General features: G+C 39.8%; 2 protein-coding genes across 23 annotated transcripts in view; one reads left to right on the top strand and one right to left on the bottom strand.

Moving 5' to 3' along the window:
- The window catches only part of dock7 (dedicator of cytokinesis 7), a 49668-nt gene extending 47688 nt beyond the window's left edge, over nt 1–1980 (bottom strand). For 19 of the 21 annotated variants that reach the window (XM_061034357.1, XM_061034358.1, XM_061034360.1 and 16 more), the window contains exon 1: nt 1823–1979. In XM_061034357.1, coding sequence (XP_060890340.1) covers nt 1823–1860 — 38 coding nt within the window. In that variant the 5' untranslated portion in view covers nt 1861–1979. Of the gene's footprint in view, nt 1–1822 lie in introns of all 21 variants that reach the window. The other 2 variants (XM_061034365.1, XM_061034359.1) reach the window with 1 other exon arrangement.
- Nucleotides 1981–4181: 2201 nt separating this feature from the next.
- atg4c (autophagy related 4C, cysteine peptidase) lies at nt 4182–15408 on the top strand. 2 transcript variants are annotated; one of them, XM_061034354.1, is made up of 10 exons: nt 4184–4576; nt 5062–5145; nt 5554–5784; nt 8985–9312; nt 10266–10336; nt 11735–11904; nt 12072–12150; nt 12937–13013; nt 13500–13619; nt 14104–15408. In XM_061034354.1, exons 1-10 carry the CDS (start codon nt 4501–4503, stop codon nt 14269–14271), a joined length of 1404 nt encoding a protein of 467 aa, XP_060890337.1. In that variant the 5' UTR covers nt 4184–4500; the 3' UTR covers nt 14272–15408. The 2 variants fall into 2 exon arrangements, with proteins under 2 accessions (XP_060890338.1, XP_060890337.1); XM_061034355.1 differs by lacking the exon at nt 5062–5145 and having other exon boundaries at nt 4182–4576.
- Nucleotides 15409–15674: the final 266 nt, after the last annotated feature.

Below are 15674 nucleotides of genomic sequence, written 5' to 3'. Positions count from 1 at the left end.
TCTTTCCTAAAGTTATAGTGTTTATTTTCTGTTTAAACAGCGTCTAAATGTTCTTGCCTCATCTGAATCTTGAATTGTAGTTTTTCATATTGATATTATAGATGGCAATAGTAATCTCTAAATGATCTAGGGGTAGCCGAAAACTAGCTGGGGCTTCATTATTGTCCAGATTAAATGACAACATGGCCGATGTATTTAGCAGCTCTGTCTGATAGGACAAATGTTTACATGATGGGTGTGTACTTGTTCTTATCCTCTAAATTTTAGGCAGTCTTTTGTGATGTGTTTAATTGAAACGTATCACAGAGATGCTCATGTCTGTCAATGTTTATGTTTCAGCACTTGGGATGTGGTTTCGGTTAATGCTTTCACATGGACACACAGTCCTCCAGCATTTACACGTACAAGCTTGTATTTAGCAGCTTCTAAACCAGATTAACCTCTGCCAATGAAAGGCGTCTGATCCAACCGTCACAACAGGGTCCTAAGTCTCTGACTAGACTCTTCTCCTCTGTCGCCCCCCGGTGGTGGAATCAACTTCCAAACTCCATGTGATCTGCAGAGCCCCTCTGCACCTTTAAGAAAAAGCTAAAGACCCAGCTCTTTCATGAACACCTACTAACTTAATGATGATGGTCTCTATATTATTGATGATGATGATGATGGTTGTCACGATGGTTTTTGTTTGATAACGACGACTTATAAGATGGTTTCTATACTGATTAGAGCTCTCAAGAACTGCCGTCAATGTTGTGCTTTGCCTCTGGTCACTTCCTGTCAGCACCTGTGTGTCCAATCGGACTCAAAGCTGATCGTTTGCTCTTACTGACATTGTTCCCTTTTTTTTTTCTAGATCCTTGCTTGTGTTGTTCTTACTCTCTGATGTACGTCGCTTTGGATAAAAGCGTCTGCTAAGTGAATTGTAGAATTAACAGACAGAAAAAATGGACATAAGCAAGGTTCTTTTGTAACAGTCTTATTTTTTGATAGAAAATGCAAACCAAAGTGACAGCATAGCAGACAGTCCTATTTAACAAACAACAAACAGGTTAATTATAATATCTGTAAAATGAGGATGTTGAATCTTATTTCATACATGTATAAGAGAATATTCAACCAACCAATATTATTGTTTTTGAAAATTACAATAATTGCTATAAAGGCTTGACTGTCAATTAAGTGACCAGCAATCAATTAGAGATGGTTTAAGTTGTGGCAAACAGCAACAGTCCATCCCAACAATGTCTATCTATTTATGTTGTGTTTAAATGGTTCATCGCCTGGGATGATGGTATTTGACAGCTTGCACAAAGCCCTTTGTTAAAGAGATTACTTTGATCCGTCTGAGGGGCGTAAAGGAGATTACAACGTCGCTGTTTGATAGCTGTAGTGGAAGGCTTTTATTTCCAGTCTTGCTGCACTATAATTATCTCTCTATCTTTAAAAAATAACTCTGCAAAGTTGAGTCTCATCTCTACCAGGGGGGGATGTTAGCAGCCTCTGGTTAGCTACTGAGGGGCTAACTCTCCTAAATTAATGCTTATTCTTAAACAGTGCCGATAAATACAGGAACATAAAGGCTGTTTTCGCTTAGGACGCTTTTATAAATTAACATCTAGCTTCTTATTTTTTGTATTCAGTGTGAGAAATAGATAAGCAGCTAGGAGTGTCGCTGTCTGGCTGGGTGGGTCTGAGCATCTTTTATGGCTAACAAGCGGTTAGCATGTAGCAGCCAGGCCGTAAAGAGCCTGTAAAGAGCGACCACCCCCCCTCCTCCGTGTGTCCTTCTACAAGCTCGTTTTAAGGCATTCAGAATCTTTACCTGCTGATTTTTTGGGCGAAAGCGCGGCGTTCAGCCATGGCAGTGGCCGCTGGTGTGCTTTAACGGGATTCCCAGGCAGGCAGGCAGGCTGCAGGCGAGACTCCGCTTTCCACTCACTTCGCTGCGGCCACAGGGAAAACGGGGAAAACGGGAGAATGGAATCATTACCGTAACGATGGTAATGGTGCGCAACAGAACACACCCAATAAAAACAGACCCTGTGTGCTGTACAAAGTGGAACCAAAACTGAGTCCAAGAGACAGCAGGGCAGCGTACACTAAAGGTAATCATCTGTTATAATGTAATTTATCAGAATTAATTAATGTTGAAATCATTCTGGAGCAGGGACAATTGTTATTACCCGTATATTATGTAGAAACTGGGCACCATGTATTTTTTTTTTAGCAGAAGACAACACTCCCATACACCAATTTAGATGTTTATACATTTTGATTTTAAATGCACACAACCGTATCTGGAGGTATGTATTGTTTTAAAACACATTTTATTATTATTATTATTATTATTCTCATCTATTATTATGGAATAACTATGCAAATGTAAGAGTCGATTATGTCAAATCTATGTTAGGCTGTTTCAGTACATTTTGTTTGTAGTCATTTGTTTTTCTGTTCTGATCCTTTTATTCAAGTTTTGAACACTTCCTTACAATTTAATAACAGTTTCGTGGATAATCTGTTGCTTTTGTGCAGTGGGAAAAATAGGGAAAACGGGAGAATGGAATCATTACCGTAACAATTGTAATGGTGCGCAACAGAACACACCCAATAAAAAACAGACCCTGTGTGCTGTACAAAGTGGAACCAAAACTGAGTCCAAGAGACAGCAGGGTAGTATAAACTAAAGATAATCATCTGTGATAATGTAATTTATATTTATTTATTATGTTGAAATCATTCTGGAGCAGGGACAATATTCCTTTCAACATTGTTATTACCCGTAAATTATGTAGAAACTGGGCACCATGAAGACAACACTCCCATACACCAATTTAGATGTTTATACATTTTGATTTAAACCCGAAGATTTTAAATGCACACAACCGTATCGTTTTAAAACACATTTTATTAACACAAATCTGAATTTCTAGACTTTTATTTTTTTCCATTTTCAGAACTGGAATAACTATGCAAAACTATGCAAAAGACAACACTCCTTATACACCAATTTAGATGTTTATACATTTTGATTTTAAATGGACACAACCAAAACGAGGTATGTATCGTTTTAAAACACATTTTATTAACACAAATCTGAATTTCTAGACTTTTTCCATTTTCAGAACTGGAATAACTATGCAAATGTAAAGGTGGATTATGTCAAATCTATGTTAGGCTGTTTCAGTACATTGTGTTTGTCGTCATTTGTTTTTCTGTTCTGATCATTTTATTCAAGTTTTGAACACTTCCTTACAATTTAATAACAGTTTCGTGGATAATCTGTTGCTTTTGTGCAGTGGGAAAAATTGATTTTTCATGGTGGTTATAGAAGTAATTCCCCCCCCAAATTTTTTTTTTTACAAAATACTGCTGTATTATTGAATTAATGTTGAATTAAGTGCAATTTAATGACTTTTAAGGGTTGCCACTGAGACCAGCATCTAATTTTCAAGAGAAGAACTATACAAAGTTAATATTAGATATAGGCATAAATAAAACAAAAGCATCCCACATTTTACACGAGCCTGTCATTACACATTTTGAAAATATGTTAGACAATACATGTGGTGACTAATAAAGTGCTACATTGCAAATAATAATAAATAATCTCTGTGTGGTTACAATATGACAAAAAAAGGTATCTCCTTTATATTTTAGAGCGTGTTTATCTTTTATATAGTGTGTTTATAGATTATATATATTCTTGTACTCTATATCTATAACTGTTCTTCTATCTATTATTCTACACACACTAATTCTTATATTTGTACTGTTCAGTGCATACCTGCAAATAGCAACAAACATCTTATCTTTTCAATTATATGTATGATTGTTATTTAATTGGTTAAATTCTGACACATTTTAAACTTGTTTGATAAGGCGACTTATAGAAAAGAGGAACATGTTAAAAGTAAAATAAATTGAAACACACCTAAAGGAGCAGTAATTTACAGGTGAAAATGAATCATACGTGATGATTTTTTACTTTTCGTCCTGCTTCAATACAACAGAATGCGCTTGTTCTGTGACAGAATAAACCAAAAAACAAGCGCACTTTCTATGCCAGATATGGTAAATACTCGACAAAACAGTCTAAACACCGCCCGCCTGAGCTGCTTTTCATATTAAAAACGAGCCTCCGGAGAGACGTGGCCCCTCCCCCCTACTCCCGTCGGACTCACCGCGAGATCACATGACTTCACTTCTCCTTCTTCAGTGTAAACATTGGCAGTCACAGCACAGTGTTATGTTACACTTGCTTCGTTTAACTCTTTTTATTACACAATGTGCGGGTTTGTTTTTTTGCACGGAGCTAAAGAGCGACGGTGAGCGGGGAACATAACAGGTAACGACGCCCGTATTGCATTCTGTGTGTTTTTTTATGTAGCATTTTTTTTTTTAGTGACCCTGCTGACGGTGTTAAGTATGGTCTTGTGTGTTGTTTACTATGCGCTCCAGAAGCTGTGTGGGAATGGGTTACATCCCTTACCGGCCTAAATGGAGAATAAAGGGAGCGACGAGGTGGAAAAAATGAAGACAAAGTTCTTGTCAGCGTGGCACAATGTGAAGTACAGTAAGTAACATGCCCGAGGCTCATACTCACACACACACACACCACATCAGCCAATTAAGCTTTTGGCATGTGGTGCACTGTTTCTGATGCTTTAACATATTCATGCTGTGCTCCTATTTTCTTGACTTAATGTGATTTACTACTTAATTTACATTGGTATTTGCACATCTGCACAACAATAATAATAAAAAAAAAAACTGGCATCATAACTCATCTCAGTGAGACATCAACCATATGCTGTTGAGTCAGCCCTTAAAATAGGTCTTTGTCCACCCTGAATTGTAGTTTATCAGGTCACTCAGGATGAAGTTTCTCCCATGTTTGTTGTTTACTTCTAAACAACACAATGGCTATTTCCTGCGCTTTGTGTTACAGGAACTGAACACTGTTAAAATGGGATCATGAAGCTGACCCAGACTTGTTGGAGGTTTGTTTCTTTTCAGCCATCGACCGTGAAATATCGTCTTTTTGTTGTGTCTCTTCAGGTTGGGCTCTGAAATCAAAGACCTCGTTCAGTCGGAATTCCCCGGTGTTTCTTCTTGGAAAGTGTTACCACTTTAAGGTGGAAGGTACCGTTTAGTTATTCGCTTTTCTTTTCTTCACCTTCATTTATCCCGGTTTGTCCGATTAAGAAAATCTAGAAATCTAAATTCAAGAGGGGAAAGTTAAGGATGTGTTTGTGGCTTGTTCCAAGAAGTTGGCAAAGCTTTTTTCCCCCCGATTCTGCGAAAACTCTAGGAATAACAAATCACACAATCTCCAGAGAACGAAGGTTGATATTTCAATCCTTCAAAATTCAGAGTAAGGATAAGTAGATGGGAATCTTGCCCGGAATGGCTTTGTTAAGAAAACACATACAGTTTATTAAAAATACTAACTGGCTGCATTACCTGCAACCAGCAATACATGCAGATACAAAGGCTAGACATAGGTGAGAAAAATGTGAATGGGCGTATCATGCCACGTGTTCTCCTCAGATGACGACAGTCCCACAGAAGCCTGCTATGAAACTACAGAAGAGGATTCTATCATGGGGAACGTTGAGGATTTCCGCAAAGATTTTACATCCCGTGTGTGGCTCACCTACAGGGAGGAGTTCCCCACGCTGCCCGGCTCCACCCTGACCTCCGACTGCGGCTGGGGCTGCATGCTGAGAGCCGGGCAGATGATGCTGGCTCAGGCTCTCGTGCTGCACTTCCTCGGTCGAGGTAAGAGGAATAGTTGGAGTTACATTTAGACTCTGAGAGATAGAAGTGTAGACAGACAGAGTTTCTCAGTTCAGAGTTCTAGTCGTTTTCTCCAAATGAGCGGTAAGGAACCCTAAAAAGATAAAACTGGATGCTGATAAGATTTTCAAAGTGATTGAAATGCCGAAACTATGCCCACAGCTTTTTCCCTTTTTTAGATAAAGAAGTTGTGACACACTGAATTTTCCCCTCAGGAACTTTCCTAGGGACTGGAGGGCAGGTAGTCTTACTTAAAGTTAGATATTGATTCATTAAAACAACGGTAAGACAGACAGAAACATCGATTTAATGTTTTAGCAGCAAGTGAGAGAGTTTATAGGAGTTGTAAAAGTTGTTAATTGCCACGTTTGTTGTTTTAAATTAAAGATATGGTTAATGTAATGAAGTACGGGTAGGCAGTCATCGTGGGCCAGCCTGTTCAAACTACACTGTAACTTTCTAAAAAATTCATAAACATCCATTACCTATACCGCTTATCCTTTCGGGGGTTGTGGGAGGGGCTGGAGCCGACCCCAGCTGTCATTGGGCGAGAGGCGGGGTCACCAGTCAATCACAGGGCTGACATTCAGAGACAGACAACCAGCCACACTCACATTCACAAATGGGCACCCAACAAGCATGTCTTTGGACTGTGGGAGGAAGTACCCGAAAAGAGAACCCACACGCATGCACTGTGAGAATTCTGCAAACTCCGCACAGAGAGGCTCCTGTCTGACGGGGATTTGAACCAGGAACCCTCCTTGCTAACCGCTGCGCCACAATGCAGTCCTAATTCGAACAGTGCTCTGTGAAAATAGTGGCAATTAATTTCATCATTTTACAGTCGTAAGCTAAGTATTTAAAGCTGGAGACAGTGCATTAGATGAGATAGTTATGCAGCTGTGATACTTTTGTTATTATTGAATATGTTTTGCTCAAAATGAACAGAAATGGCGAAACCTCTGTAAATCCGACTTGGTTGCCCTTCCTTCATAGGTCGCTTACATAACAGTCTAGAAAAGCATTTAAACCCCTAAAATGTAGCTCCTGGGACTAAAAGAACTTGGCTACAGTTCAGCATGAGCTTGTAGACTTTACAGGCTTTTGTAAAAGTATGAACAGGTTCATATTTGATTTCCATCGTGTGTATCAGTGGCTTTGTCTGACTGCTGATGCTGCAGACCATTTAAAAAAGATCTCCTAAAATTAACTCTGCAGTTACAGGATGTTCATTTTTGGAACTGCTGTTTGTGATAATAAAAAGTGGTTTCATCAGCAATATTTAACGGGACTCAACACCCGAGGGACCATTTGAACATCAGGTAAAGTAAAGGTTTGATGGGGTCAGGTGATGTCGGAATCCACTGCAACTGAGTCACGACAGATTTCTCATTCCCCACCTTTAGAAAGTTAAATTTAGTTGATGCAAGGAGTTTGATCAAATGAGCGAATTCCCCATTTCTTGGTCAGGTCTATTGTCTGTGAAGTGCCCGAGTCTTTATGGCTCTACAATAATGAGAAGAGTGCCGGTTTAATGCAGCCATTTAGAAAACAATATTTAAAACGTGTTCTTCTGTCAAATCTAAAAGATGTCACTGATGAAATATTTCTATAAAATGCCTAATGGTCACTAAAGGATATTTATTGATCAATTTCACTCTGATTCACTTCATATCAAGGTCATTTTGTTAATGGCCTACACTCCAATCTGGCTGGTTTTATAGCTGGGCCACTCCCTCACTCTCTGCCTGCAGCTCCCACCCTGTTTGTAAGGCTAAGGCGCGTTAAAGTGAAATATTGGGACACTCAGACTTATAATTGAACGCACTGACACTTATTCTGTTAATGAAGTGCACATGGTCCAAAAAATCCTGAATTTCACAAGTTCTGAAAGACGTTGTGTTGTCAGTGCCGACGCTCTTAAAGGAACTTGATGAAGTGAATGATGAGCTTCAAAGAGCTTCATAGTTCTCCGCTCAAATATGTGCCTTAAGTCACACTCTATTACTGCTATCGGGTTTAAAAAGCTGTAGGCTTTTCTTGCACTAGAAGTATGATGATGTAGGAATTGTTTATTTTTTTTATTCTGTGTTGTCATGTCACTTTTGGTTTCCTATTTCTTTCATTTCATTTCAATAGTTTTCCTTTAATCTCTCCTCCACAAGTAACGAGCTTAGTTCTTAAGAGTGTGTCTTCTTGGCTTCTTTTTCTAAGTCGTTTTAAGAGATTGAGCACGGGGCTGCACAGAGGTTAGCTTTGTCGCCTCACAGCCAGGAGGTTCCTGGTTCGATTCCCCTGTCAGACCGTGTGGAGTTTGCATGTTCTCCCCGTGCATTTTTTGAGTTCTTCCCGGGCACTCCGGCTTCCTCCCGCAGTCCAAAGACATGCTCGTTGGGTTAATTAGAGACTCTACATTACCAGTAGGTGTGAATGTGAGTGTGGCTGGTTGTCAGTCTCTGAATGTCAGCCCTGTGATTGACTGGTGAACAGACCAGGGTGTACCCCGCCTCTCTTCCATGCTTCCCTGAGACCCCGAACGGGAAAAATCTGTATAGATGGATGGATGGAGATTGAGCACGTTTCTAATGAGTTGTGTTAGTATCAGGAAATTAATCGATTTTCAGTTTCAATTACATTTTTTTTCCCCACAATCATGAAAAGAAGATAAACGAGATTGAACAACTTTTTGTGCTGCAGGCTGTGACGCGCTCGTTTGTTGTTACATTAGGAACACAAGAGAACATCACCTCTACCTCAAAAAGATAGTGGATGTTTTTAATATACATTATTATTTTTTATAGATTTACATTTTTTAACTTACTTATTTTAATTTATTGCTTGTTTGTCAAAGTGTTCAGAGAGTTATAGTTTGATAAATCCATGTGATGTAGATGTGCAAAATAATGGTGACAATAATATTTGCATTAATTGAGCAGCCCTTGTTAGTATTCAGGATTACATTATCATGTCAGACTTGAATTGACTAACCTTTGGTTGTATTTATTGGGGATTTCTTAATTGATCCCCTAGCTTAATTATTCCCATATTTTGCCAAGCAGTGCACAAAAAGCACGAGACATGTTGTTGTTTGTGTATCCTCAGGTTGTTTTAAATGGTGTTTTATGGTCTCTGATGTTGACTGGAGCTGCAATGTTTCGTGCATGATTTACTCCTCTATGCAGACTGGACCTGGTCGGACGCTCTGACACTCCAACCTTTAGACACAGAAACCTGGACTGCCACCAAAGCCAAGCGTCTGGTGTCCTCTCTGCAAGGCCCCAACAGGCCCTCCCATCAAGGAGCACCACATCTGCACCAAGCCCAGGTGCCGGGATCTGCAGAGGAGGCGGATGAACATTTGAAGGAGATGTATCACCGCACTCTGGTATCCTGGTTTGGGGACAGCCCCTCAGCTCAGTTAGGCCTCCACCGGCTGGTCCGCCTGGGTCTGGCGATGGGGAAACAGGCAGGGGACTGGTATGGTCCCGCTGTGGTGGCACACATCCTCAAGTAAGTCCTACAAGTTAAGAGTAAATCAAACTTCGAACCTTGTATGTTAATTACATTAATAAGAATGTTTTTTGTTCTTGTTAAATGATTTAAAATGAGTTTAAAGGAAGAATGTGCGACTTTTTGACCCAGTAGATGTCACCCTTGAGCACCCGGCATGAAACCAAAACAAACTGCTGTTTACCGATACCTCTGCTTCAGCAGCACACCTCCAACCCCCCCCTCTCCTCTCATAAAAGGCATAAAAGGAGTTATCAATTAGAACCCACCATAATGAAGCACAATTAAGAGAGGCAAGAGGCGGACAAAACTAACTTCAGGTTTGGTTGTTAAAACAGTAAAAAAAATATTATGTATGGAAGTTTCCTGTCATGAACGAGCGTTTCTCTAACACTCCCTTACAGACACGAGACACGAGGAGGTCTGAGTCCAGCCGCAGCTAATGTTAACTTAGCTTCTATCTAGCCGCTGAGCTAGGTTAGCACTCCTTTAGTTCACTGATTCAGGTCGAACAGCAACGACAGCAATCGTGTCACATTATATTACACTATAGGGTTAGTGTTACAGCCTACAGCGACTTGATAACACACCGTACATTATATGGAAATGTAATGTTTTATCACAAGGTATCAGCCAACGCTCGTCGTCTTATGAAATGTTGGCATCAGGACAAAAAAACTGTATCAGACCATCTATTCCAGTGATATGTGTTTCCATGGCAATGTGATTATTTGAGACGATAGACAGGATTTCCAGCATCCCCCTCATTCAAGTGTGCACATGAAATGTCTTTGAACAATTAAATATGTAACTAGATGTTGAATCACTATAAACAGTGTGTTTAGTTTAAAGGTGACATACTGTATACAGCCCTGCTGCCTCTGTAGCATACTTTCTGCCCGTACACTTGAAAGCACTAACTCTCTTTACTCCTTCCTCTGTTTCTCTCTTAGGAAAGCTGTCGAGGAGGCGATGGACCCTGGCTTGGCGGGTATAACTGCTTACGTCTCCCAGGACTGCACAGGTATGAAAGATGAGCCTGTTGTTGATAAAACAGGATCTTGGGCACGTCGCCCAAACTGACCTTTTCTTTTTTTCCCACCATGGTTCTGCTGCTGGGAGACTCCTGAGCTGACAGGGACACTCTGTGTCTGTTCACCCAACAAACACATCCTCTATAAAAACCCATAACAGCCCACTCCAAACTTTTCCTAAACCACATAACTTGGTGTTTGAGACGTTTGTCTGAGAGAAAAAGCAGCTTTGAGAGCCACAGTGTCTCTCGCCGGTTTGTTGTGTGTTTCAAATAAAAGAGCCAGTGAGAAAAGTAAAAAAATCAAACTAACTCTGACTATTGCATCTAAAGAAATGAACGGCTTGAGGTCATAAATGATTTGTTTTAGTCATTAATCGTTTCATGTTTCTGAAAATGTAACAACTTGCTGCTTTTGTGTTTTATTTTCTCAGAAGAAAGTCTTTTGGTCTTGAACGTTTGGTTGTATTATTTAGATATACGGCCTCAGACAAGAAGAAATGGTGACTCTTCATGAGATATGAGATACACTGATTAAAAGATCGGTGTTAAAGTTAGACAGATACACTCATGATGCAAATAATTACTACTTTCAACCAAATAGAATTAACATGAAGTGAAATAATGGTTAATTCAAACAATATCTTTAATCAATACGAGGAACAGATTGACTCAGAAAAAGATTCAAGATTATTTGTATTCGTCCCACAAGGTGAGGAATTTGTCCTGAGTTCCTCAACCACGCTACAGCCAAAGAAAACATTCAACAACATTCACATTAAACATAAAACACTGAAAGATGAATATCATCAGGCTCTTAAAATACCAGCGCCAAAGTGCAGATAAATCACAGTCCGAGTGCATTTCCCGCCTTATTTGACACTATTTTTAAACATTTTACAGACAGAGGGATGAATGATTTTTCAAACCTGTTGAAAACATTAATCCACTAAATAAAACAAAAGCATATAGATAATGTGTTTCTGTTGTTTTCTGAAGATTTGTGAAATATTTCAAGATGAAGTTTCATTTAGGATTCAAGAAACAAACGTGAACTGACATGCGTATATTTAAATAGAATGCAATATCTTTGTTGTTATTGCACCGGGTAAAACTAAGTGGAGTCGGACTGTTTGCAGTTAGTCAAGTCTTCTTTATTTAAGAAACAATCAGAGTGCTTTACAAAGTAAAACGATGCAACAAGAAAACAACAATACACAATTCATCATAAAAAAAGAAAGCGTTTATCGTTTAAATGCGAAAACAACAAAGACACAGGACTGAAAGTCTGCAGCACAAAAAAAAGGGCTGATTGACATCTAAACAGGGCAAACGTGGATACAGACAGATTGACCCATGTCTGACCTCTGAAGTATTGATCCTCCACAGTGTACAGTGCTGATGTCGTCGATAGCCACAGGGCACCGGGAGCAGGGCAGACCTCCGCTTCCCCGCAGAGCGAGCGGCCCGCGCCTTCATCCAGCCGAGCCGTCGTCATCCTCATCCCCGTGCGGCTGGGAGGGGAGAAGACCAACCCTGACTATTTCAACTTCACTAAAGTGAGCGGCGCTTTGATTGACCTTTTGGTGTTTGATAACAATGTTGTACATGTACACTTTCATACATGGAAACAGGAAGTAGTCACTGTCGGGAAATAAATATCTGTTTTTCCTAAATATAGTACATGAGAAATTCAAGTGTCTTCTTTGTATTTTTCTGCTTTCAGAGCATACTGAGTCTAGAGGACTGCATTGGCATCATCGGAGGAAAGCCCAAACAGGCCTGCTACTTTGTGGGATTTCAAGGTTAGTGTTAGCTTTATGCAAAACAGAGAAAGACACAGAGAGAGAGAGAGAGAGAGAATAGTAGATTGTTTTGCATAATGTACCCTTCTTATGAGGAGAGACAAAGTAAGTTAATGTATTCCTGTTTGCGTGAGGAAAACGGAGAGGAGTGGAGATGGAGGCAAGTGAAGCAGGGCTTACTTTATTCTCTCTGACCCATCAAAGCCTCGCCCATTTATCACAAGTAAACCTCCCAAGTTGTGAGCAGTAATTGATTTCCATAGGAGGCATGTATTAAATTTCATCCTGGCCCCAAAGTGAGCCACTCTTCATCACCTTCAGGAGCCAGGAGGAACCTTCAGTTGTACATCTTGGCAGTCAATATTTACGCATTTACATTTTTGCCAATTTGAAATACAGTGGTGGATGATGTCTAAATGACAAGCAATACATTCTCCCTGCCAGCGCGCAGCTCCACTCGGCATTTATCATATGTAAATGCTCCAATATAATTGCGTGTTTGTAAAAGTAATTCCCACACACAAAAATTAAACGACAGCCTCGTTTTTTTTTTCTTGGGCATGTAGAGAATGTGCGTGAACAAACGCATCTGATTATGCAGAATTTAATCCACCCTGGTGGATATTAAAAAGCAACAACCTTCTGGGAGGCATATTTGACGCACACAAGCCTAACAATAGGCCGAGCGGGTGACTTTGAGCTACTCTGCATAGAAATTGGAGGGAAGTGCGTTTTTGTAATAATCTGATGTTTTTGAAGAACTTGTCTTTTGTTTTGTCCTTGCAGATGACAGCTTGATTTACATGGACCCTCATTACTGTCAGTCTTTTGTGGATGTCAGCACCAGCGATTTCCCTCTCCAGGTAATGTGAAATTACACAGGCGAGCTGACTGGGTGCCCCAGTAATGTGAATTTAATAGTTTCTGTTAGTACTTAAGGGTATGAATCTTAGAGTAGCCCTCGGCCCAATTACAGAGTCTCTATCTGCTGATTTATTTGCTGTTCAGATGTGTGGAGCTGCCACATTAGAGAAATACGGCAAATACTGGATCAGGTGAATATTTCAGGACCCATACATAAAAAAACAGCACCCAGCTCTGTGTAGCAACTTTGTTTTATGCTTTTGCATGCAGTGGTATACAATGTGACAACACACAAGAGGTGTAAATTTATGCTGTGACAGCAGATAAATAGGATTTCATTCATCAAATGTTGCAGAATACATCTCACTCGCGTTTGACACTGCCATGGAGGGTGTATGTACGGACGCCCTGCAGGTGTTGCACGTCATCTGAGCCTTCAGCTTGATTAATATTTGCTCATGTATTCTGTCTCTTTTTGTCTGAAGTCATATCACTGCCCCTCACCAAAGAAGATGCCTTTCAGCAAGATGGACCCAAGCTGCACCATCGGTTTCTACTCCAGGAGTGTTCAGGACTTTGAGAGAATCAAGCAAGAGCTGTCCAAGGTACAAAAAAATAAATAATAAAAAAGTAATGCTTTCATAAAATACTCTTTAAAAATGAGTGCAATGCTGCCAACATTTCACTTTAATTATTTTATGAAGCTATATTAGTTCAGTTTTGTGCCCTGAAAATGTGAAGTCAATATGATACAAGTCGACCACTAGGTGGCAGCATTTAGCCATGAATGTCTCAAACCAGTCAACATGTTGGGTAGATGTTTTAGGAAGAAAGAGTCTTTCCTTCAACCTTTCCATTTGATGCTAAGAAGACTCTCAAGAAATTATATTAAAAGTAATGTACTAGAATTTATCTAATTTAAGTCATTCTTAATGAATTCGTTTTTTTGTAATATAGGAGAGCACATATGAGATGGAAGAAGAAGGCCCTCATTAGACGATGAGATGAAATTCAGAGCAGACTGTTCTGAACACACAGTCTTGTGTGAAGCTTGCACTCCTCTTTAACGCCGTTCTGTTTCTGCTCCAGGTGCTGCAGCCGTCAGCCAAGGAGAAATACCCGGCGTTCACTTTCGTACAAGGTCACGGCAAAGATTACGACCTGTCGGCTGGCCTGACCCCAGAGAAGAGAGAGTGGCCCTTCATCCGTGACCCGCGGAGGACGGTGACCACTGCGGGGGACTTTGTGCTGCTTTGACAGCACTGTTCAGAACTACTACTGACAGGAAACTTCTTCTAATGAATCAAACCGCTCCGCACCCCCAAACCTTGAGTCTGAGCCTGTTGTGACACTGAAGGTTATCCAACTTTTCCTTCTTTCAAAAAAAAAAAAAACAAAAAAAAAAAAACAGTAACATCCCTGAAAACTTTTCCTGTTGCCCCGCACTTTTTGCCAAAACTTTTTAGACTTAAGTTGACGAGCAACGCCGGCTTCCTGAACACTTTGTCAGGAAACCTTGGGACACGAAGACACATTTCATTTTACAACATTACTGTTATTTAATATGTTTTGAAGACGACTGTTCGTAGCGACTGTAATCACACACCAGATTTTGTCATCTGATTATTTTTGCACCTTAACTCTGTCGTAGCACTTTCAAACTGATTTTCCACTCGCAACAATGACTCTCGTTGAGAAGAAGAAACTAAAATAAGTGTTTCTCCGCTTTGAGGTCTACACCTACAGTTCATCACAGTTTTACGCTTAGTGTTCAGCTAAGAGCAGTATTGTAAAAGCGTAACTGGTAATTATTAAAGGCCAATCACTTTTTTTTTTAAAGATTGAGCTCATCGGAACTTCTCATTTCATCAAACAACATCAGTTCTTCATTGGTCATGTTAAGACCTCGATAAGAGAAGCACACGAAGTCACCAGCTTTCAGTTTAGTATTGCCATGGTTTCTTTTTAATCCACCACATTGAACTCTTCTCTTCGTCTATGCAATAATATGAGTGTTGGGTGACAATGTGTTTGATTGCCATACTGTGTTTTTCAAGTGGCGTACATTTTTGCATCATTGTGAAAAGTGACTGGTGGTGAAAGAAGATGTAGCCATGTGCAACATCTCACTAAGCAATATCTCTTTAAAAATGATCCTTTACAATTAAAAAAAACAACATAGATTCCTTCAGATTCAGGGAATTAAAATAGACTGTAGAGCTTCTTTTTTTTTTCAGAGTAGCAAATAAGTGAGTCATGCTAACCTTGTAAAGATATATTTATTTTTAACTGTGCTCTGCGATCCTTCATAACAACACACAGATTAACACAAACATGTACTGTAGAATCATTTTTTTTAACACTGCCAGAATAAATTCAAAAACTTTGACTCTTGAGGAATAAAAAAAAAAAAATGTTTGTTTCATTTCCCCCTGCCAGATACAAACCTCAGCGGTGTGTTGAATTGTATTCAATCCTTTTTCTCTCCCAGTCAATTGTTGTAGATTAAAACTAATCGTACGTGCTAACCATCTCTACAGCCCATTAACCAGGGACCGGAAAATATGTGACCCAGTGACACTGGCGGCAATTGTGTTCTTCCGTGGAGGAAAAGAAAATATCCTTGTGTGCAGAGCTCTGTTACCATGGATAATCTGTGT

The sequence above is a fragment of the Labrus mixtus genome, chromosome 3 (genome assembly GCF_963584025.1).
Source record: "Labrus mixtus chromosome 3, fLabMix1.1, whole genome shotgun sequence".
Lineage (NCBI taxonomy): Eukaryota > Metazoa > Chordata > Actinopteri > Labriformes > Labridae > Labrus > Labrus mixtus.
This window is presented reverse-complemented; position numbering and strand designations above follow the sequence as displayed.